This window comes from Dunckerocampus dactyliophorus, chromosome 12 (genome assembly GCF_027744805.1).
Source record: "Dunckerocampus dactyliophorus isolate RoL2022-P2 chromosome 12, RoL_Ddac_1.1, whole genome shotgun sequence".
NCBI classification, from domain to species: Eukaryota; Metazoa; Chordata; class Actinopteri; order Syngnathiformes; family Syngnathidae; genus Dunckerocampus; species Dunckerocampus dactyliophorus.
This window is the reverse complement of record NC_072830.1, coordinates 20,612,650-20,634,551: the sequence shown is the minus strand read 5'-3', so window position 1 is coordinate 20,634,551 and position 21,902 is coordinate 20,612,650. Positions and strand designations below refer to the sequence as shown.

Sequence of the window (21,902 nt, the reverse complement as noted above, 5' to 3'; positions counted from 1 at the left end):
GGCACTGTCGCGAATGCGAAATCGCATTTTTTTCAAGTTGCTGAAACAACACTTTTCCGCCCCGGGAGGTGGGCCAAACCCCCCAAACATTCATCGGGGGTCCCGGCAGGACCCCAAGATGGCAAAAAACCCAACTTTTCCGAGGGGTCGATTTTCACCCGTTTCGACAGACACTGTTGCGAAATCGCACTTTTTGAAGTTGCTGAAACGACACTTTTCCGCCCTGGGAGGTGGGCCAAACCCCCCAAACATTCATCGGGGGTCCCGGCAGGACCCAAAGATGGCAAAAAACCCAACTTTTCCGAGGGGTCGATTTTCACCCGTTTCGACAGTGCCGGCACTGTCGCGAAATCGCATTTTTTCAAGTTGCTGAAACGACACTTTTCTGCCCCGGGAGGTGGGCCAAACCCCCCAAACATTCATCGGGGGTCCCGGCAGGACCCAAAGATGGCAAAAAACCCAACTTTTCCGAGGGGTCGATTTTCACCCGTTTCGACAGTGCCGGCACTGTCGCGAATGCGAAATCGCATTTTTTTCAAGTTGCTGAAACGACACTTTTCCGCCCCGGGAGGTGGGCCAAACCCCCCAAACATTCATCGGGGGTCCCGGCAGGACCCAAAGATGGCAAAAAAAACAACTTTTCCGAGGGGTCGATTTTCACCCGTTTCGACAGTGCCGGCACTGTCGCGAAATCGCATTTTTTCAAGTTGCTGAAACGACACTTTTCCGCCCCGGGAGGTGGGCCAAACCCCCCAAACATTCATCGGGGGTCCCGGCAGGACCCAAAGATGGCAAAAAACCCAACTTTTCCGAGGGGTCGATTTTCACCCGTTTCGACAGTGCCGGCACTGTCGCGAAATCGCATTTTTTCAAGTTGCTGAAACGACACTTTTCCGCCCCGGGAAATCGCAATTTTTGACGTTGCTGAAACGACACTTTTCCGCCCCGGGAGGTGGGCCAAACCCCCCAAACATTCATCAGGGGTCCCGGCAGGACCCAAAGATGGCAAAAAACCCAACTTTTCCGAGGGGTCGATTTTCACACGTTTCGACAGTGCCGGCACTGTCGCGAAATCGCATTTTTTCAAGTTGCTGAAACGACACTTTTCCGCCCCGAGAGGTGGGCCAAACCCCCCAAACATTCATCGGGGGTCCCGGCAGGACCCAAAGATGGCAAAAAACCCAACTTTTCCGAGGGGTCGATTTTCACCCGTTTCGACAGTGCCGGCACTGTCGCGAATGCGAAATCGCATTTTTTCAAGTTGCTGAAACGACACTTTTCCGCCCCGGGAGGTGGGCCAAACCCCCCAAACATTCATCGGGGGTCCCGGCAGGACCCAAAGATGGCAAAAAACCCAACTTTTCCGAGGGGTCGATTTTCACCCGTTTCGACAGTGCCGGCACTGTCGCGAATGCGAAATCGCATTTTTTCAAGTTGCTGAAACGACACTTTTCCGCCCCGGGAGGTGGGCCAAACCCCCCAAACATTCATCGGGGGTCCCGGCAGGACCCAAAGATGGCAAAAAACCCAACTTTTCCGAGGGGTCGATTTTCACCCGTTTCGACAGTGCCGGCACTGTCGCGAATGCGAAATCGCATTTTTTTCAAGTTGCTGAAACGACACTTTTCCGCCCCGGGAGGTGGGCCAAACCCCCCAAACATTCATCGGGGGTCCCGGCAGGACCCAAAGATGGCAAAAAACCCAACTTTTCCGAGGGGTCGATTTTCACCCGTTTCGACAGTGCCGGCACTGTCGCCAAATCGTATTTTTTTCAAGTTGCTGAAATGACACTTTTCCGCCCCAGGAGGTGGGCCAAACCCCCCAAACATTCATCAGGGGTCCCGGCAGGACCCAAAGATGGCAAAAAACCCAACATTTCCAAGGGGTCGATTTTCACCCGTTTCGACAGTGCCGGCACTGTTGCGAAATCGCACTTTTTGAAGTTGCTGAAACGACACTTTTCCGCCCCGGGAGGTGGGCCAAACCCCCCAAACATTCATCGGGGGTCCCGGCAGGACCCCAAGATGGCAAAAAACCCAACTTTTTCGAGGGGTCGATTTTCACCCGTTTCGACAGTGCCGGCACTGTCGCGAATGCGAAATCGCATTTTTTTCAAGTTGCTGAAACGACACTTTTCCGCCCCGGGAGGTGGGCCAAACCCCCCAAAGATTCATCGGGGGTCCCGGCAGGACCCCAAGATGGCAAAAAACCCAACTTTTCCGAGGGGTCGATTTTCACCCGTTTCGACAGACACTGTTGCGAAATCGCACTTTTTGAAGTTGCTGAAACGACACTTTTCCGCCCTGGGAGGTGGGCCAAACCCCCCAAACATTCATCGGGGGTCCCGGCAGGACCCAAAGATGGCAAAAAACCCAACTTTTCCGAGGGGTCGATTTTCACCCGTTTCGACAGTGCCGGCACTGTCGCGAAATCGCATTTTTTCAAGTTGCTGAAACGACACTTTTCTGCCCCGGGAGGTGGGCCAAACCCCCCAAACATTCATCGGGGGTCCCGGCAGGACCCAAAGATGGCAAAAAACCCAACTTTTCCGAGGGGTCGATTTTCACCCGTTTCGACAGTGCCGGCACTGTCGCGAATGCGAAATCGCATTTTTTTCAAGTTGCTGAAACGACACTTTTCCGCCCCGGGAGGTGGGCCAAACCCCCCAAACATTCATCGGGGGTCCCGGCAGGACCCAAAGATGGCAAAAAAACCAACTTTTCCGAGGGGTCGATTTTCACCCGTTTCGACAGTGCCGGCACTGTCGCGAAATCGCATTTTTTCAAGTTGCTGAAACGACACTTTTCCGCCCCGGGAGGTGGGCCAAACCCCCCAAACATTCATCGGGGGTCCCGGCAGGACCCAAAGATGGCAAAAAACCCAACTTTTCCGAGGGGTCGATTTTCACCCGTTTCGACAGTGCCGGCACTGTCGCGAAATCGCATTTTTTCAAGTTGCTGAAACGACACTTTTCCGCCCCGGGAAATCGCAATTTTTGACGTTGCTGAAACGACACTTTTCCGCCCCGGGAGGTGGGCCAAACCCCCCAAACATTCATCAGGGGTCCCGGCAGGACCCAAAGATGGCAAAAAACCCAACTTTTCCGAGGGGTCGATTTTCACCCGTTTCGACAGTGCCGGCACTGTCGCAAAATCGCACTTTTTGAAGTTGCTGAAACGACACTTTTCCGCCCCGGGAGGTGGGCCAAACCCCCCAAAAATTCATCGGGGGTCCCGGCAGGACCCAAAGATGGCAAAAAACCCAACTTTTCCGAGGGGTCGATTTTCACACGTTTCGACAGTGCCGGCACTGTCGCGAAATCGCATTTTTTCAAGTTGCTGAAACGACACTTTTCCGCCCCGAGAGGTGGGCCAAACCCCCCAAACATTCATCGGGGGTCCCGGCAGGACCCAAAGATGGCAAAAAACCCAACTTTTCCGAGGGGTCGATTTTCACCCGTTTCGACAGTGCCGGCACTGTCGCGAATGCGAAATCGCATTTTTTCAAGTTGCTGAAACGACACTTTTCCGCCCCGGGAGGTGGGCCAAACCCCCCAAACATTCATCGGGGGTCCCGGCAGGACCCAAAGATGGCAAAAAACCCAACTTTTCCGAGGGGTCGATTTTCACCCGTTTCGACAGTGCCGGCACTGTCGCGAATGCGAAATCGCATTTTTTCAAGTTGCTGAAACGACACTTTTCCGCCCCGGGAGGTGGGCCAAACCCCCCAAACATTCATCGGGGGTCCCGGCAGGACCCAAAGATGGCAAAAAACCCAACTTTTCCGAGGGGTCGATTTTCACCCGTTTCGACAGTGCCGGCACTGTCGCGAATGCGAAATCGCATTTTTTTCAAGTTGCTGAAACGACACTTTTCCGCCCCGGGAGGTGGGCCAAACCCCCCAAACATTCATCGGGGGTCCCGGCAGGACCCAAAGATGGCAAAAAAACCAACTTTTCCGAGGGGTCGATTTTCACCCGTTTCGACAGTGCCGGCACTGTCGCGAAATCGCATTTTTTCAAGTTGCTGAAACGACACTTTTCCGCCCCGGGAGGTGGGCCAAACCCCCCAAACATTCATCGGGGGTCCCGGCAGGACCCAAAGATGGCAAAAAACCCAACTTTTCCGAGGGGTCGATTTTCACCCGTTTCGACAGTGCTGGCACTGTCGCAAAATCGCATTTTTTCAAGTTGCTGAAACGACACTTTTCCGCGCCGGGAGGTGGGCCAAACCCCCCAAACATTCATCGGGGGTCCCGGCAGGACCCAAAGATGGCAAAAAACCCAACTTTTCCGAGGGGTCGATTTTCACCCGTTTCGACAGTGCCGGCACTGTCGCGAATGCGAAATCGCATTTTTTCAAGTTGCTGAAACGACACTTTTCCGCCCCGGGAGGTGGGCCAAACCCCCCAAACATTCATCGGGGGTCCCGGCAGGACCCAAAGATGGCAAAAAACCCAACTTTTCCGAGGGGTCGATTTTCACCCGTTTCGACAGTGCCGGCACTGTCGCGAAATCGCATTTTTTCAAGTTGCTGAAACGACACTTTTCCGCCCCGGGAAATCGCAATTTTTTACGTTGCTGAAACGACACTTTTCCGCCCCGGGAGGTGGGCCAAACCCCCCAAACATTCATCAGGGGTCCCGGCAGGACCCAAAGATGGCAAAAAACCCAACTTTTCCGAGGGGTCGATTTTCACCCTTTTCGACAGACACTGTTGCGAAATCGCACTTTTTGAAGTTGCTGAAACGACATTTTTCCGCCCTGCGAGGTGGGCCAAATGCCCCAAACATTCATCGGGGGTCCCGGCAGGACTCAAAGATGGCAAAAAACCCAACTTTTCCGAGGGGTCGATTTTCACCCGTTTCGACAGTGCTGGCACTGTCGCGAAATCGCATTTTTTCAAGTTGCTGAAACGACACTTTTCCGCCCCGGGAAGTGGGCCAAACCCCCCAAACATTCATCGGGGGTCCCGGCAGGACCCAAAGATGGCAAAAAACCCAACTTTTCTGAGGGGTCGATTTTCACCCGTTTCGACAGTGCCGGCACTGTCGCGAATGCGAAATCGCATTTTTTTCAAGTTGCTGAAACGACACTTTTCTGCCCCGGGAGGTGGGCCAAACCCCCCAAACATTCATCGGGGGTCCCGGCAGGACCCAAAGATGGCAAAAAACCCAACTTTTCCGAGGGGTCGATTTTCACACGTTTCGACAGTGCCGGCACTGTCGCGAAATCGCATTTTTTCAAGTTGCTGAAACGACACTTTTCCGCCCCGGGAGGTGGGCCAAACCCCCCAAACATTCATCGGGGGTCCCGGCAGGACCCAAAGATGGCAAAAAACCCAACTTTTCCGAGGGGTCGATTTTCACCCGTTTCGACAGTGCCGGCACTGTCGCGAATGCGAAATCGCATTTTTTTCAAGTTGCTGAAACGACACTTTTCTGCCCCGGGAGGTGGGCCAAACCCCCCAAACATTCATCGGGGGTCCCGGCAGGACCCAAAGATGGCAAAAAACCCAACTTTTCCGAGGGGTCGATTTTCACCCGTTTCGAGCAGGACCCAAAGATGGCAAAAAACCCAACTTTTCCGAGGAGTCGATTTTCACCCGTTTCGACAGTGCCGGCACTGTCGCGAAATCGCACTTTTTGAAGTTGCTGAAACGACACTTTTCCGCCCCGGGAAGTGGGCCAAACCCCCCAAACATTCATTGGGGGTCCCGGCAGGACCCAAAGATGGCAAAAAACCCAACTTTTCCGAGGGGTCGATTTTCACCCGTTTCGACAGTGCCGGCACTGTCGCGAAATCGCATTTTTTCAAGTTGCTGAAACGACACTTTTCCGCCCCGGGAGGTGGGCCAAACCCCCCAAACATTCATCGGGGGTCCCGGCAGGACCCAAAGATGGCAAAAAACCCAACTTTTCCGAGGGGTCGATTTTCACCCGTTTCGACAGTGCCGGCACTGTCGCGAAATCGCATTTTTTCAAGTTGCTGAAACGACACTTTTCCGCCCCGGGAGGTGGGCCAAACCCCCAAACATTCATCGGGGGTCCCGGCAGGACCCAAAGATGGCAAAAAACCCAACTTTTCCGAGGGGTCGATTTTCACCCGTTTCGACAGTGCCGGCACTGTCGCGAAATCGCACTTTTTGACGTTGCTGAAACGACACTTTTCCGCCCCGGGAGGTGGGCCAAACCCCCCAAACATTCATCGGGGGTCCCGGCAGGACCCAAAGATGGCAAAAAAACAAACTTTTCCGAGGGGTCGATTTTCACCCGTTTCGAGCAGGACCCAAAGATGGCAAAAAACCCAACTTTTCCGAGGGGTCGATTTTCACCCGTTTCGACAGTGCCGGCACTGTCGCGAAATCGCACTTTTTGAAGTTGCTGAAACGACACTTTTCCGCCCCGGGAGGTGGGCCAAACCCCCCAAACATTCATCGGGGTTCCCGGCAGGACCCAAAGATGGCAAAAAACCCAACTTTTCCGAGGGGTCGATTTTCACCCGTTTCGACAGTGCCGGCACTGTCGCCAAATCGCACTTTTTAAAGTTGCTGAAACGACACTTTTCCGCCACGGGAGGTGGGCCAAACCCCCCAAACATTCATCGGGGGTCCTGGCAGGACCCAAAGATGGCAAAAAACCTAACTTTTCCGAGGGGTCGATTTTCACCCGTTTTTTCTGTTTTTTCTGTCGCGCTATCGCAGTTTTTTCATGTTGCTGAAACGACACTTTTCCGGCCCGGGAGGTGGGCCAAACCCCCCAAACATTCATCGGGGGTCCTGGCAGGACCCAAAGATATCAAAAAACGCCACTTTTCCGACGGGTCGTTTTTTGCCCGTTTTTGTCAGTTTTTTCTGTCGCGCTATCGCAGTTTTTTCATGTTACTGAAACGACACTTTTCCGGCCCGGGAGGTGGGCCAAACCCCCCAAACATTCATTGGGTGTCCTTGCCAGACTCAAAGATGGCAAAAAACACCACTTTTCCGAGGTCTAGATTTTCACTTGTTTTTTCAATTTGGCTGTCGCAAAATCGCATTTTCTCAAGTTGCTGAAATGACACTTTTCAGCTCCGGGAGGTAATCCAAACCCAGCACACATTCATCTTTCATCTCTGTGTGCGTGTTCGTGTGCTTGTGCGTGCGTGTGCGTGTGCGTGTGCGTGTGCGTGTGCGTGCGTGCGTGCGTGCGTGCGTGTGTGTGTGTGTGTGAGTGTGTGTGTGTGTGTGTGTGTTTGTGCGTGTGCGCGTGTGTGTGTGTGTGTGTGTAGATGAAGGATGGCGCAAGCAGGCTGGGCAAAGTACCTGAGCAGGGCCCCCTGTGACCAGCAAAGCTTGGCACTGTAAAATGAACGCAGTGTTTTTTTGTGCGGCCTGAATACAGATGAGAAATCTGGAGTGGAAAAGCCAACAAGAATCCCCCCCACTGAGGGCCACAATGCTCAGGGTCACAAGGTTAAAGTCCTCTAAGCTTGTTAAAAATCAAAACAACACAATCTTCTTCTGTTTACACGCTCCGTTGCAACTTGCATCAGTCTTCTTCTGTTTCCCAAATTCCGTTTCCTTCCTTTCTCTCTGTCATGGATCTCTCTGAGGGTGTGGGGTCTTTGGCAACTCAAGCATATCCATGGCTCAAACATTCACTGGCAATCAGTGCAGAGGAAAATCACTTTTCAACAAAAAACAGCATGCCATTGCATGAATCACAGTTAGCAAACATACTGTACATGCCAGTCATCTCATTGTGTAACCAGTGGTCACATGCAGTTAAACTGCCTTTGACCAATTGTTCACTGAGGAGACTAGCACTCGTGCTCTGTGGGATAGAACTTTAGAATAAAACAGAAAAACTACAGTACAGTGTTCGCTCGTTTATCTCGTGGGATAGATTCCCAGATAGTCTGCAGTAAGTGAAATCCGCAAAGTAGCCAACTTTATTTGTTTACAATTATTATATATGATTTAAGGCTGTAAAAACCCTCACCATACACTTTATACACTTTTATCAGACAGGCATTAACATTTTCTGACATTTCCCTCTTCTTTAAACACTCTCAAAGTTCAAATTTCCTTTGAATTTTAATGATCAACCTACTAGGTTTGACACAAGCAATTATGAAGTGACTCACGCGTGTTTCATTCTCCTGACTATGCCTCTTTGTCCTGGCACCGTTCGGCTCTAGCGTTTTTGTATCCTTGTTCAAACATATTGCTCCTGTCGTCGTATTTTACTCCTGCTCGTCGTTCTCCATGAGCCACAGATTCATTTACAGTATTCCGTGATGGCGCCCTAAAGCCACGTAACCTCTGCCTTCCTTCAGCATGTCCAGAAGTCCAACTTTTTGTGTGATGGCTGGCTTCCTCTGCCTTTTGGGTGCAGAACGTTTCGTCAACACTGCGGGTTTTGTTGGGGAGAAAACTTGCAACCATACAGCGTTCAGAGTCACACGCGGTTAGCTTCTTCTGTTTCTTCTATTGTTTGCAGTATTGGCGGTTAGCAAGCAGCTCACACGGTTAGCTAATTTGCTAGCCGTGACCACAAGAGACGACACGAAGGAGATTGATTGACAATGGTCTACAGCCAATCAGGACGCAGAAGACAATGGGTGGTGCAGACAGAAGAGAGAGAATAGAGACACTGCCGCCTATTGCTAAAGCACAGAACTATAACACTCAATTTCCCACATTGCAATTCTTCTTAAAGGGACAGGCTCGGCCTGTAACAACGTTCATATGCTGTAAATAAATAAATAAATAAACAACCTAAAATTGCACACACAAAAATCAGCAAGTCCGGGAAAGGTGAACAAGCGATGGGGGGAGGGAACACTGTATTCTCACTGATGTACGTTTTAGAATCTAATTTCCTTCCAATCAGATTGTTCCGATCATGTATGTAATCTGTTAGCTTGTAGCGAGCATATTTGTGCGATATCTAGTGATGTTGTGTGGTGTTTGTACTCGTAACCACTACCAAGGTTACTCACTGCTTGAGTTATAGTTTTAAATGTAAATATATTTGACAGACACTGTTCACATAACTGGGGAGCTCTAACGACCTGGCCTCTGTCCCAGAACCTTCTTTGCTATGCTTTGTCCTCCACATTAAGAGCATCCTAGCTGCTTGGACGATGGAAGAATGCCATTCGTATCGTGTGACCCATCGTTCAAGGGCCTTTGCTTCTTCGCTGAGCTCGCAGAAAGTAAGTGTAGAGCTCCTCGCGACTGCGAGTATCCCGTGTCACAAAAGGACCCTTTCTGCACACAACACAGTGGTTCTCCTTGGGTCCCATCCAGGCTACCCTCGTTAGATTTCAGACCTCCCTCTTGTTGTCCCTTCTTGCTTGAGCCGGGCGGACATATCAGATGGAGCTGGAGCAGCAGAGGATGCCTCCAAGCCACCACAACAGAGGATAAATGAGCACTTATGCACAACCGGGTAAGTCGTTGATTTTCACATTTTGCATTTGTGCATCCTTTCACACTTGTGTCATTTGATCTCTTCTACTCCTGAACCGCTGCACACAAAATGATGAACATTCGTCAAAACCTGCACCCCTACTGTGCTGCCTGTGCTATTTGTCTGACAAATACACCACATAGTGCCGCTGTTATTGAACCCCGAAGTTTGATTTGAAATGTCTCACCTAGCTCAGTGCTTCTCTACAAAATACTCACTGAATCTTAGGGTCCTGAGACAAATCACCAGCATATTTGGTACACATCTTTAGAGCTGACAAGCAAATCTGAGCAGGATTAGTGGAGAAACATGGCCGCCATCAACCAAAACACGGACATAAAGTAGAAAAGCACTGGAGGGACTTAGACACTAATCATCCAAAATCATGGACCATTTGTCTAATGATGATAAAGCCTACTTACATAGGGATATCTGTATGCTAGCATGTCTTCCAAGTGTCATTTATACGCAGAACTTCAGCAGGATGCCTGGGTTTTACTCATAAGAAGACTTTAACTGCACAGATCCAGTTCAACCATGAGGATTATCTCTGCTCAGTGGCTTCTTCTGGCTGTTGTCGTGGCGACACTCACAGTTGAGGCCAAGATTACAGCCAAGCCAAAGTACCAATACACTAAGAAGCCCGTGATCCCCGGCACACCTAAACCCAAGACAGGCTCAGACAACAACAACAACAACAATAACAACAACAACAACAACAACCAGCACCCTCTGGAGCCCCACCCGCTGCTCAGCCAGGAGAGAACCACCCACCCAAGTAGCCTCTTTCCTCAGGAAGTAAGCACACAGCCACCTGGTTTAGGCAATGAGAACTACACCTTGGATTACAACGAGTGCTACTTCAACTTCTGTGACTGCTGCCCACCTGAGAGAGGCCCCCGGGGGCTGAAAGGAGACAGCGGACTGGCAGGTAATGAGAAGCAGATTCTCATTTTTATAATGTTAGTTTATTTTTGGTTCTTTTTCTGTGTTTTAACTTTACTTGCCTGTTTAGGGCCACGAGGTGAAAGAGGCTTTACTGGATCAGCTGGTTCACCTGGACCACCAGGTGTGATTGGTCCAAAGGGGGTCAAAGGAGACAGAGGTGGCTATAATCCAGATTCAGAATATACTTATGACCTATAGTATTTGTGTTATATTAAAAAATGGTGGTGCTACATACCAGCAAAACAACAACAATGTACGACGCCATGTACAGTACTTCCCAATAAAAAAGGACTCAAACAACACTACAGACCAAAAATGCTGTGATTAAGCCGGGACGTTGACCGTACGGTGTATAAGCCTCTACTTTTTTCTTCAACTTTGAACCCTGCGGCTTGCGGTGCGGCTAATTTATGGTTAAATTCTAATTTCAGGACTTCTTTACTTCCGAACTACTACTAATAGTTTAAATACTGTGCCGCTCGCTAGTCAGCGAGGAAACATTGGGTCTTTCTCTAGCAGGAGCCAATCACAAGCTACAGTATCAGTGCAGTCACAACAAGCTTGTCATCCCATTAGAAATTGTAGGATGTCATTATACATAACAGTATAACGACATAACAGTCTGACTCACAGTGCCAACTTACTAAGAGCACTTTTCTAGGAACACTGAACTCATCACACTCAACTTAACATACAAAAGCTATACCTGAAAAATATACAAACATACCAGTATAAGTTTGAAATGAAAAAAACAACGCTTTTAAAGTTGTCCCATAATGCATTGCGTCTGAGCATCGCATTCACTGAGGAGCTGCAATGACGTCAGCCTCCCTCTGGGCTCAGAGCTCCAGGCTCCTCTGGCTCCCTCTGGTGGACAGAGCCAGCATTGTTGCACAATCCATCCATTTTCTATGCTGCTTGTCCTTCAATGAAATGCTTGTTCAAGCGAATGCATTATGGGAAAACTTTTGCTGTTTTTGGGGTTTTTTTTACTCGTATTGGTATATGTTTGCATATTTCTGAGATATACATTTTGAGTGTTAGGTTGCTGTGTGATGAGTTTAATGTTGTTTGTAAGATGAAACCCTGAATCATACTGTTATATTGTGTAATGACCTCCTGCAATTTTCAATGGTTTGCTAAGCTCGTAATACGTTTTTTCATAGCTCATGATTGGCTCCTGTCAAATAAAGAGCTGCCTGGTCCTGACGGACTCGTGCACGCCATAGTATGCCATTTTATGAAATGGACACTGGGCTCACCAGGGGGTCAGTCGCAAATAATCTCTGCCTCTCTCTTAGTAAAAATTAGGGTTGTTAAATGATGACAATTTTTAATCATTTTTTTAAATTAATTAATCATGATTAATCACCATTAGCAACTATGTGTGAAATATACCAATTTTTACTGTATTTAATGAAGAGAAAGATCAATGACAGGACAGGATTATATATATTTGTATGTATTAACAGCTCCAAATGAACTGAATATGTCAATTAAGCTAAAAGATACCACACAAGTCTAACAATCTATTTGTCGAACACTAGTCTCTTTAATAGTAGGAGAACATTTAAATCGCACTTTAAACCGTGTTACTATGACCAATGAGGGGTGTTTGAAGACATCATGTAATTTCAGATACATAAAATTTTTTCGGTTTAATTTCCAGCATCCTTAAATGTAGCAAATTGTACATCTGAATGAACCTTTCTATTACTATTTCAAATGGTTGTAGCTTGAAAATGGTGGGAGATGAAGGCATACTGTAAATGAGAACAAATCGTCAGTATGACCCAAAGTTTGTGATAGCAGTAAATTCACTCATCTAATTTGCATATCATGGCGTCACCAGGCTCAGAATTTGTCAGATCCCTGTCTCCACGATACCAAACACGCTCATCCAAATGTCTAATCCATTTGTGATACACTTCCTCATCTCTCACGGAAAGAGCCATCATCACCATAATTTGCCTTCTCCGCTTTTAGAAATGTATTTCCTTCCGCACATTCCGACGAGACTGTCCCTATATCCGACCCCCCGGGGTCAGAATGAAGTTATCAAAACAGTGTCAGGCTCTGTGTGACTGTGTGAGGACGCTCCACTGTGCTTATGATGACGGACCGTCTGCCGTCATAACAGAGAGGTGTGCTTTCTCTGGTCCCATGCGTTAATTACACTACAAAAAGGAATGTAATTAATGAAATAATGAGTTACTGCCGTTATGGAATTATTTTTGACAGCCCTAGTGAAAATAGAGAATGAAATTAATGTAATTTTTTATTTGTATTTCTTTCACTATCTTATCATTTTTTTATTGAACAATTATCGAATATTACTCAATTCCTGAATTTAGTGACACATCTGCCGACAACGCACAACCCTCCCATCCTCTTTTACACCATTGTTCCTTGTCCTTGTTCTATGTATTGTGTTCTATGACCTTCTCACTTTTGTAAATATGCGCTTAATACAGGGTTATTCAAAAAGAATAAACCCATTTCATGATGTGACATTTAATTAAAGAAAAGCAACAGAAAACTCCAACCGAGTCAAAGGTATTCTACTCACAAGCTGTATTTCCTGTCTTCAAGTGTTCAATGTACCAAGCACCTGCAGCACAGGCAACATCAAGCGATAAGAGAATTCCTCCTAGACGCGTACCAGCATATCACAATCCACTGAGTTGATCACTGTTGTTGTTAATGTTCAAGGTCATCGAGATTAGTGGGCAGTGGTGGAACATAAACAAGATCTTTTGCATGTCCTTACAAGAAAGAATCACACACGGTGAGGTCTGAGGGTCTCTGAGGCCATGCACAAAGAGCAAGGTCTTGGGCCTCCTCCCGACCAACGTTGCCGGAAAAATGACTTGACTACAGCGCCACTGTGGCAGCCATTCAAAACTTTGAAAACTCCTCTTTCAAATATTCACTGACTTATTCCATGATGATGCTTGAGAACTGAAGCAATGCGTCTATGGCTGTCAATCAAAATATTTCATCATCACATTCGGTCCATATTTAACTCATAATGAATCACATTTAATCACCCATAGAAATCCGTTTTTATCTATAATGAATCTCTTTGTGGTAAACACTTCCAGACGCATCTAGACACACGAGTTACGATACGATTCAAAAACGACATAATTTAAAAAACAGAACAAAAAACAACAATCAATATGATTCAACGATTACATTTGTCAATGTAGACGTTTTACGTTATGAAATAAAGAAGCCAGTTGTATAAAAGTGTTATTCTTACAGTATTTTCAAATGGGTAAAAGAGCACACCATAGCCCCAAGCATGCTGTAAGGCAGGGGTCCCTAACCACCGAGCAGCAGGAAACATTCAGGTGCAATGATTTTTTTAAAAACGCACACAAAAATAAAAAAAAATGAAATAATTAGCAAATAACTACATACATACTTTGTTATTGAACATCCCTGTGTGTTCACCACTGTTGTAAGTACACACTCAAAGGTTGCAATTTAAAAAAAAATGGAATAGTTAGTTAGTTTTAGGATCCTTACTCTGTATTCAGTATAAAAGACTAGATTTGGAAAAAAGAAAAGGTGCTGGAGCTAATGCAGAGCTGCCATTATGTTTGGATCAACTAGGAAATAAGGGTGAACGGGGAAGCACTGGCCCGGGAGGACACCCTGGGGCTCTTGGGAAGCCAGGGCAGAAAGGTACACAACTGAATTTTCTGTTCATTTTTAGTTTTTGTGATAGTTCAGACTGAATGTGTTTTGCTCTCAAGGTGATGCAGGTCCAAAAGGAGAGAAAGGTGAAATGGGGATGCAAGGCATCAAAGGTGTCACGGGGCAGAAAGGTGAAGCTGGTCAGAATGGGACTGCTGGTGAGAAAGGAGAACCGGGAAAAGAGGGCCCAGTCGGGCCCCCCGGAGTGACTCTTGGCCTGGGTCCTAAAGGAGATAAAGGGGATAAGGGGGAATGTGGCACATTTGGGGAGAGGGGACCAAAAGGTGATCGTGGAGACACTGGGTCTCCGGGAATCCCAGGAGCAATGGGAATTCCAGGAATTAATGGCAAGCACGGTGCTCCGGGTCCGATAGGAGTCAGCGGGGATCCTGGACCTCCTGGAGCACAGGGGGAACCCGGGGTGGGAGGGTCTCAGGGACCTCAAGGTGTAAGAGGGATACAGGGGCCAAAAGGGGATAGAGGTTATCCCGGGATGAGAGGGGATCGGGGGATGCGGGGCTTCAAAGGAGCTAAGGGGTCCGGTCTTGCTCAGAAGCGCTCAGCCTTCAGTGTTGGCATCTCCCCCAGAAAGTCCTTCCCGCCATCTGGCTTCCCCATCCGCTTTGACAAAGTCTTCTACAACGAGGAGAACCACTTCAACATCACCACCAACAGCTTCATGTGTGTCCATGCCGGCGTCTACGTCTTCTCCTTCCAAATCACTGTACGCAACCAGCCTCTACGCGCCACGCTGGTGGTCAACGGCTCGCGGCGGGTACGGACACGGGACTCGCTGTACGGACAAGACATCGACCAGGCATCCACTCTGGTGGTGCTGAGGTTGGCGGAAGGTGACCGGGTGTGGATGGAGACCCTCAGGGACTGGAACGGGGTGTACGCCAGCAGTGAGGATGACAGCATCTTCTCCGGATTTCTACTTTACTCACCCTGATGATGATTGGACCGTGTACTCATGAACTCTTGCATAATTGTACTGTATCTTGTGGTGCAAGTAGTGTAACACTTCAAGGACTACTGTACCGTACAATACTGTACGTTACTGTGCATTATTTTCATTGTTATCAACCTATTTCTTATGACTCCTTTCAATAAAAAATGTTTAAAACGTCTAAAACGATCTCTCAGTTCACGCTTTCCAAAACAACCCAGAACATATGTCCTCGATGGTATTAATAAAAAATATTAGGGCTGTCAAATGATTAAAAATTTTAATCAAATTAATTACAGTTTTCAAATTAATTAATAATGATTAATCATCATTTGCAAGGATGTGAAATAAGCCAATCTTTTATTGTATTTTGTGAACAAAAAGATAAGTGACAGACACAATTAACAGATCAGCTAGCAGATCATTTGAGTCACATTTTAACCTCATTATGAGCAATGAGGGGTAGCGTTCAAAGACACCATGTCATTTAAGATGAATTCACATGATTTGAGTGCCAGTCATCCCTCGTTTATAGCGGTTTATTGGTTCCAGACCCGACCATGATAAATGAATTTCTGCACTATAGGATTAAATGTTACTAAATGGAATATTTTCATAGTTGGAGCATAGAAAGCTTGTTTATGACTTTCTAAATACAGTTTTTAACATTATTGGAACCCTGGAGACATGAAATAACATGCCTATAGTCACCTTTACACACCTATTATTCATTGTTTACAACACATTGTGCAACTCTTATGCTGCAGGTACTCGAGATAGCCGCTAGCTAGCAAGCCAGTGAGCTAACAAGCTACAGCGCTGACCAGTAAGCCTTGAAGTGATTTCTTTTCAACTTAAGAAGCCAAAAACTTACCACTTCTACACGGAATGGGAGGATACCTTTTTTCACTCTATCATGTCAGACATGCCATGGCTGACTTCATGACTTCATTCAGTTTTAAGGTAATGTAATGCATGGTAATGTCTCATCTGTGTTTTGTGTCATTACTGCTGCCCAGAATACTACAAATCACTTGTATTTCAATATGGCTTGACTAATAATAGACCACAGTCTACCACGAAACAGCAATCATTAATTTCTGAAAAAACGTGTTATAGCGAGTAGAGACGACTGTACTGTACATGTGTTTTCTGATATTTCCGAGCATATTTAAATGCAGCAAATTGTACTTCCGCAGGAAGAGTTATGTTGGTGAGTGATGAGAATATCTATAACTGTTTGTCTTTGTCTTTCTGCTTATTTACACACATTTATTCACACATACACGCATAATAAAATGTTTTTGTAATGTTCCGAGTGTCCGTGAATGCATCTCGAGGTCATCTAGTGACAATGAGAACGTGTCGTTCCGAGGCTGAGTGGACTAGAGGCGTGTTTGGGAGTTTAAGCTACATATATGGTGTTGGAATTGCACTGCCGTCAGTGGCGGAGCCAGAAATCTTTCATCGGGGTGGCCGAGGTGAGACCATCACTCACATAGATGTGGCAATAAGTGACATAGATGTGGCTAGAGAGTGACCCGTAGCTCCGCCACTGCTTTCGGACAGCCTATTAGAGCAATTAATAGTTGAGCAGTGTGCCGAGGACATGTTTTCAATGCATCGTTTCTGGATTCTGCTCACCATCATGGCGGCCAAACCCGCGTGGGGCATAAGACGAAAGTGGCGCTCCTGTTTTAACTCCAGACTCATTGGTTTACATGCCCACTCATGCTGCTACAGAGAGCTTCCGATATTAACAGATTTATGTGCTGAATCACGCTTCAGAAATTAAGTCCAAGTCAACATAGTGAAACAACTTGACCAGAACCGACCAAAGTAATCATGGAAAACGTATCTACCGCTTGCAGTTCATGCGAGACACGGTTTTATTGACAGCTCCTCCACAAAATAGGCAACTCTCTTCTGTTGTGTGCTGCAATGAAATGCGTCCAAGGGCAAACGGCGGTTAGGCAGAACTAATGCTCTGCAGAGTTAGGGTTAAAATTGTCAAAATTGTCCCCCAGTCCCCTCGTCCCCTCGCCACTGGGGTGGCCGAAGAATGACCACGGGTGGCCACGGCTACTCCTGGCCACCCCAAGCTCCGCCACTAGCTGCTGTTGATGTGTTCAAGTCAGAACGAAAGTCATAAAAGAGCGTCAGACCAGCTGTTGCCAACTGTTCAGTAAAAAAAAAGTAGCTATTGGCTGTCCGAGAAGTCGGTAGATGACGCCATCGTCTAATTTGCATATAGGTAATTACAGCCACCTTGCCTTTTTGCGGATGGGGTTTATTTGTTCAAGGTTAATGGAGACCATGCGGAGGTTACTATTTGAGAAAATATGGTAAGTGACATAACTGATCCAGGGAAAGTTGATTTTGATATGCTTTATTCTGTTCGGTGAAACTTACAATTTAAAGTAACAGGAAAGCGCGTGCAATGACAGCTGGCAGAGACAGGTTCGTTTTACCCTACTGATGATGTGTTGTTGCAGTAGCATTTCAATAATTTATCACTGACAACCTCCAATAGTCAATAGACGTAAATAGAATGACTAAAAAGAAGCCACAAAGTCAGGAAAGTTGCAGTAATAAAGCGTTGTATCATAAAGTGATGGCACTCTGAGTGTACTCCATTGTGAGTACACCCTACGCCGCTATCAGTACTAGGATATGCTTTTATGTCATTGTCACTCTCCAAATGTTTCCACCTCACTCCACTTGGAAAGACCTAAATGTGGAACCTTAGCCTTGCAGCTGTACAGGCCGGGGGTCCGTCTGACCAGGGTAAAGTTCTCAGAGGTGGCCGTCCCCATTCGGCTGTTATCCTTATAGAAGTAGTAATGTATGGGAGGCGCCGGTGCACGGGCATTGTACTGCAGACTGCAGATGAGCTTCATGAGATCCACCCCGAGTACGTTATTACCTGCAACTATCTCCAAAACCGGTTGCGTCAGAAGCTCTGAAATAAAGCATCAGGGGGGAAATGATCAGTATGACATTGTGAATAGAACACCAATTTGATGTGCGCCATCAGAAGACATCTGTTGTTGTTGTTGTTTGCGTCGGTGGAGAAGAAATCGTTTTAACTGGCGGCCCACGAGCCAAAAACTTGTGAGCGACTACCTCTAGTGTTAAAAACAGCAGAGCGCTCCTATTATATAGAAGATCTCTGACTAACATTTTTGCAGTATGTCCCTAAAAAACAGAAGCGCCATCCTGTCATGTGGAGGATCTTTCACTAGTATTTTATAGTTGTGTTTTAAAAACATCAGAGCATCGCTGTCATATAGAGAATTTGCATCAGATTCCCCAAAACAGCAGCGCCTGTCTGATATGGACCCTCTAGGTCCTTAAAAACAGCAGAGCACTCCTGTCATGTGGAGGATCTTTGATGAACATTTTTGCAGTAAGTTCTTAAAAAATCTGATCGGTCCTGTCATATAGAAGATCTTTGACGAGCATTTTTGTAGTAGGTTCTTTAAAACAGCAGAGTGCTGCTGTCATATAGAACAGTGGTCCCCAACCCCCGGGCTGCGGCCCGGTACCGGGCCGTGGGTCATTTGGTACCGGGCCGCACAGAAAGAAAAAATAATTTCCATTATTTCAGTTTTTTATGTTTTATTTTGAAAAGTGGCCGGATTCTCTCTGTTACATCCGTCCCACTTGACGCATGTCCATTGTGCGTGTGCTAACTTTATCTCATGCCGCACAGATAGACTACTACTGTATTTTTACCATTTTTCTTTCACCTCATATTTGGTGTCAAATGCTGATACTATGTGGGAATGCATAAAGGTAAGTTTTGATGACTTATTGAGTGCTAATGTGCACATTTGTCTCAAGTTAATTCATGCTAGCCACTGCCTCTTACCCCACACGTCAAACAGTGATGTAATAATCTCTCTGGAAAAACTTGGCTGGAACTTGAACTGGTGGATGGTGGGTCGGCATTCATTTTATGCTTTTAATTTGATCTTATTCATGTCTTAGTTTTACACAATACATAATAAATAAGATAAATTAGATCGCTATAACGTACGACACCCCCCCACTCGGGGACCACTGATATAGAAGATCTGGGAGTAGCATGAACACAGTGCTTCTGTTGGATAGTATGACTTTATTACTTCATTCATGACTGCCGTTTGCTGTTGTAAAACTTAAGATACCACAGAGCCTTGCAGACCATTTCTGATATTTTAGCCCGATGTGATAACAAAACTGCACCCACTGGTAGTGTAGTGGTTCACGTAGCCGCATGTCTGTATTTACAACTGTCAAACTATGAGAAACATAACGATATTATTAAAAGGATACAAGCTCTTGCATTGAATCTCATTAGGTGTACCTAATGTTGTGGCCAGAAGGTGCACATAAACTCACCTAAAACCTGGACTTGAATGCCAGCTGAAATCCCAGAATGTGTTTGTCGGTTGACATCCCAAGACGCCCTGCAGGAGTACAGTCCTTGGTCCGTCAGGTTTAAGCAGGGCAGGTGCAAATGTGGGCTGGAGTCACTTTGCGTCATAACCTCCACGCCATCTTTGTACAAAATCACTTCGTGAAGTCGCGGGCGGCCCCGGACGCGACACGTCATGTTTAAGGCCTCTCCCACGAGGGTGGGATGCAGTGGGCCTTCTAGAATGGCCCAACCTCCTGGAGAAAGATCAAGGTCAGTTATGACTGGACATGCTTATTGCAGACCACCACAATGTATTCCACTGGCCATCTATACGTCTATAAATATGATCCCCCCCCAAGCCCCAAAAACCCAGACAATACTATAGAAATAAAACTTGGATATAACTTTGGAGTAGCCACTGACAAGCTTCTAAAGCAAATTTACTATCCACTGAAAAGGACTCAGCCATTATCGTCCTATTAGATGCCAACTATTGCGTCTTGCATACGGTCAAGCAAGGTGGTGGTAGTGTCATGGTCTGGGCCGCATGAGTGCTGCTGGCACTGTGGTTCATTGAGGAATGAGCAGCATGTACTGTGACATTGTGGAACAGAGCATGATTCCTCTTGAAATTTTACAGTGGCGCCTCCTGCTAGATCTAGTCAGCACTCGAGCAGCAGCCTGAAAGGACACTGATTTACAATGATTCATCCTTACCGTCCACATTGATGTCGACAGGCAGACTTTTGTTGGTATAGATGTTTCCCACTGCAGTGTCCCTGACTCCTTGGCATTGAAGTGCTCCACTGTCATCAATGCTGCCTTTCAGCGTCAATGTCTCGCTATTTTGCGAGAGCAGCTTGGAGTCCTTGAACCATAAGTAACTCCAGGTGGACTTGTGGCCGTCTGCGACGCTGCATCTGAGCTGGACACGTTCGCCGGAGAAGACCCTGGAATGTCCTGATGTCACCTCCAGTAGCGCACTGGGGGTGCTAACAGAAGGAGCTACGCACACAAAATAGTGTACTCATGATGTTCAAACTTTATATTATGGATAAAATAAGTGATACATACCCACGGGGGATACAAGCAGTGCTAGAACTGTAATGGAAAAACATATTACAGGAATGAATAACATAATACAGTATAACCTAGTGTAAAACATAGCCAACTCACCAAGAAAGGAGATCATCATTGTGGCTTTCCTTTGTCGTACTGGTGAGACTTGATGGGAAACATCTTTTATTCCTGAAGAGAAGGGAAGTGAAAATAGTCCAACTCTTAACACACAGCACAGGAAATCCTCTTCCCCCCCCAAAACCCTCTCTTGTTTCATTTCACATTTATTTGCCATACAGCAGTGGTTCCCAAACTTTTTTTCAGACATTTTACCTGAAAACATACATCTTTTTATCTGAACTTGAAATATTGAAGATAATTCATTTTAGAGTAATTCGGGGTCAAAAATGTGTATTTTACATGGTCACATTTTTTGCATGAGCACTAATAAATAAATTAGTAATAATCCTACATATATTTTAGAAATATTGAACAAAATTCATTGGTTAATTAATTTTATAGTAATTCCGGGTGAAAATGGTGTATTTGGCATGGTTACATTTTGCTAAAAGTTTCACATGAGCACTGATAAATGGATAAGTAATCATCCTATGTATCTTTTATTCCAGCCTGATGTTGGCATGCTTCATATTTTTTTTGTCCACTACGATAACGATATCAAACTGAAGGGGTAACTATCATGATAAAGCAGTATCCGAAGTACAAAAATACATACAACCAACGATAATGCCTAATTTTCGAGGGAATCCCCACTCACAGTGACAGGTTTTCACAGCAGCGCCAATATAAATGAACTCTTCAAGATGAAACACTATTAATGCACAAAAAAATCATCAGCTACTTATTCGTTCATATGACGCACACAGAGCAATGAATGTCTTCCTCCTTTCTGCTGCGTTCTCCTTGCTCCACCTAGTGGCAGAAGATTTTTTTTACATACTAGAGATAAATAATTGTTACAATTACAAATGAATGAATTATAAATTATATGAAATTTAGGAAGTAAAAACGATCAGAAATTGAATTAAAACATCCTCCGTTGTTCACATTTCATACATCACAAGCCAATTAGCGGCGAGTTCAAGCTATGTGCTCCAGCTCCTTGACAGAGAGACCTTTCAGTTTTACTAAAGGAAAACGTTTTTAAACCAGAGAAAACGACCACTTATACTAATACTTTAGTATTTTTTGGCAGCAAATGCCAAACTTTCCACCTCCCAAAGAAGAAAAGTGAAAGTTTGAATTGAATATGATTAAATAAAATGAGAACAATTTAAATGATACTGATTCAAATGTTGGAAAACACTTTAAAGTTAAAATACCCAAATTTCAAGAAATTTCTAATATATTTTGACATGCACC

General features: G+C 46.1%; 2 protein-coding genes across 5 annotated transcripts; one reads left to right on the top strand and one right to left on the bottom strand.

The window, feature by feature from the left end:
- The first annotated feature begins 7,022 nt into the window (after window positions 1–7,022).
- On the top strand, window positions 7,023–16,473 carry otol1b (otolin 1b). 3 transcript variants are annotated; one of them, XM_054795338.1, is made up of 6 exons: window positions 7,023–9,196; window positions 9,291–9,432; window positions 9,978–10,384; window positions 10,469–10,558; window positions 14,023–14,094; window positions 14,166–16,473. In XM_054795338.1, the coding sequence occupies exons 3-6, from the start codon at window positions 9,991–9,993 to the stop codon at window positions 15,056–15,058; spliced, it is 1,449 nt and encodes a 482-aa protein (XP_054651313.1). In that variant the 5' UTR covers window positions 7,023–9,196; window positions 9,291–9,432; window positions 9,978–9,990; the 3' UTR covers window positions 15,059–16,473. The 3 variants fall into 3 exon arrangements, with proteins under 3 accessions (XP_054651313.1, XP_054651311.1, XP_054651314.1); XM_054795336.1 differs by having other exon boundaries at window positions 7,023–9,432; XM_054795339.1 differs by having other exon boundaries at window positions 7,023–9,432; window positions 9,934–10,384.
- Window positions 16,474–17,258: 785 nt separating this feature from the next.
- Window positions 17,259–21,831, bottom strand: LOC129191096 (Fc receptor-like protein 3). Of its 2 annotated transcripts, XM_054794103.1 has the most exons (6): window positions 21,298–21,831; window positions 20,637–20,708; window positions 20,535–20,561; window positions 20,178–20,465; window positions 19,442–19,714; window positions 17,259–18,017 (listed from the first exon to the last, which is right to left on the bottom strand). In XM_054794103.1, the coding sequence occupies exons 2-6, from the start codon at window positions 20,653–20,655 to the stop codon at window positions 17,746–17,748; spliced, it is 879 nt and encodes a 292-aa protein (XP_054650078.1). In that variant the 5' UTR covers window positions 20,656–20,708; window positions 21,298–21,831; the 3' UTR covers window positions 17,259–17,745. The 2 variants fall into 2 exon arrangements, with proteins under 2 accessions (XP_054650078.1, XP_054650077.1); XM_054794102.1 differs by lacking the exon at window positions 21,298–21,831 and having other exon boundaries at window positions 20,637–20,831.
- Window positions 21,832–21,902: the final 71 nt, after the last annotated feature.

Excerpts from the sequence above, each read along its gene's own strand:
- otol1b (XM_054795338.1), top strand. The coding sequence starts at position 9,991 with ATGAGGATTATCTCTGCTCAGTGGCTTCTTCTGGCTGTTGTCGTGGCG. Across the intron at positions 10,385-10,468 it reads AGGAGACAGCGGACTGGCAG|GGCCACGAGGTGAAAGAGGC; the intron begins GTAATGAGAAGC and ends TTGCCTGTTTAG. Across the intron at positions 10,559-14,022 it reads GGGGGTCAAAGGAGACAGAG|GAAATAAGGGTGAACGGGGA; the intron begins GTGGCTATAATC and ends TGGATCAACTAG.
- LOC129191096 (XM_054794102.1), bottom strand. The coding sequence starts at position 20,814 with ATGGCAAATAAATGTGAAATGAAACAAGAGAGGGTTTTGGGGGGGGAA. Across the intron at positions 20,562-20,636 it reads AATGATGATCTCCTTTCTTG|TTCTAGCACTGCTTGTATCC; the intron begins GTGAGTTGGCTA and ends TTTCCATTACAG. Across the intron at positions 19,715-20,177 it reads TGTCGACATCAATGTGGACG|GAGGTTGGGCCATTCTAGAA; the intron begins GTAAGGATGAAT and ends ATCTTTCTCCAG.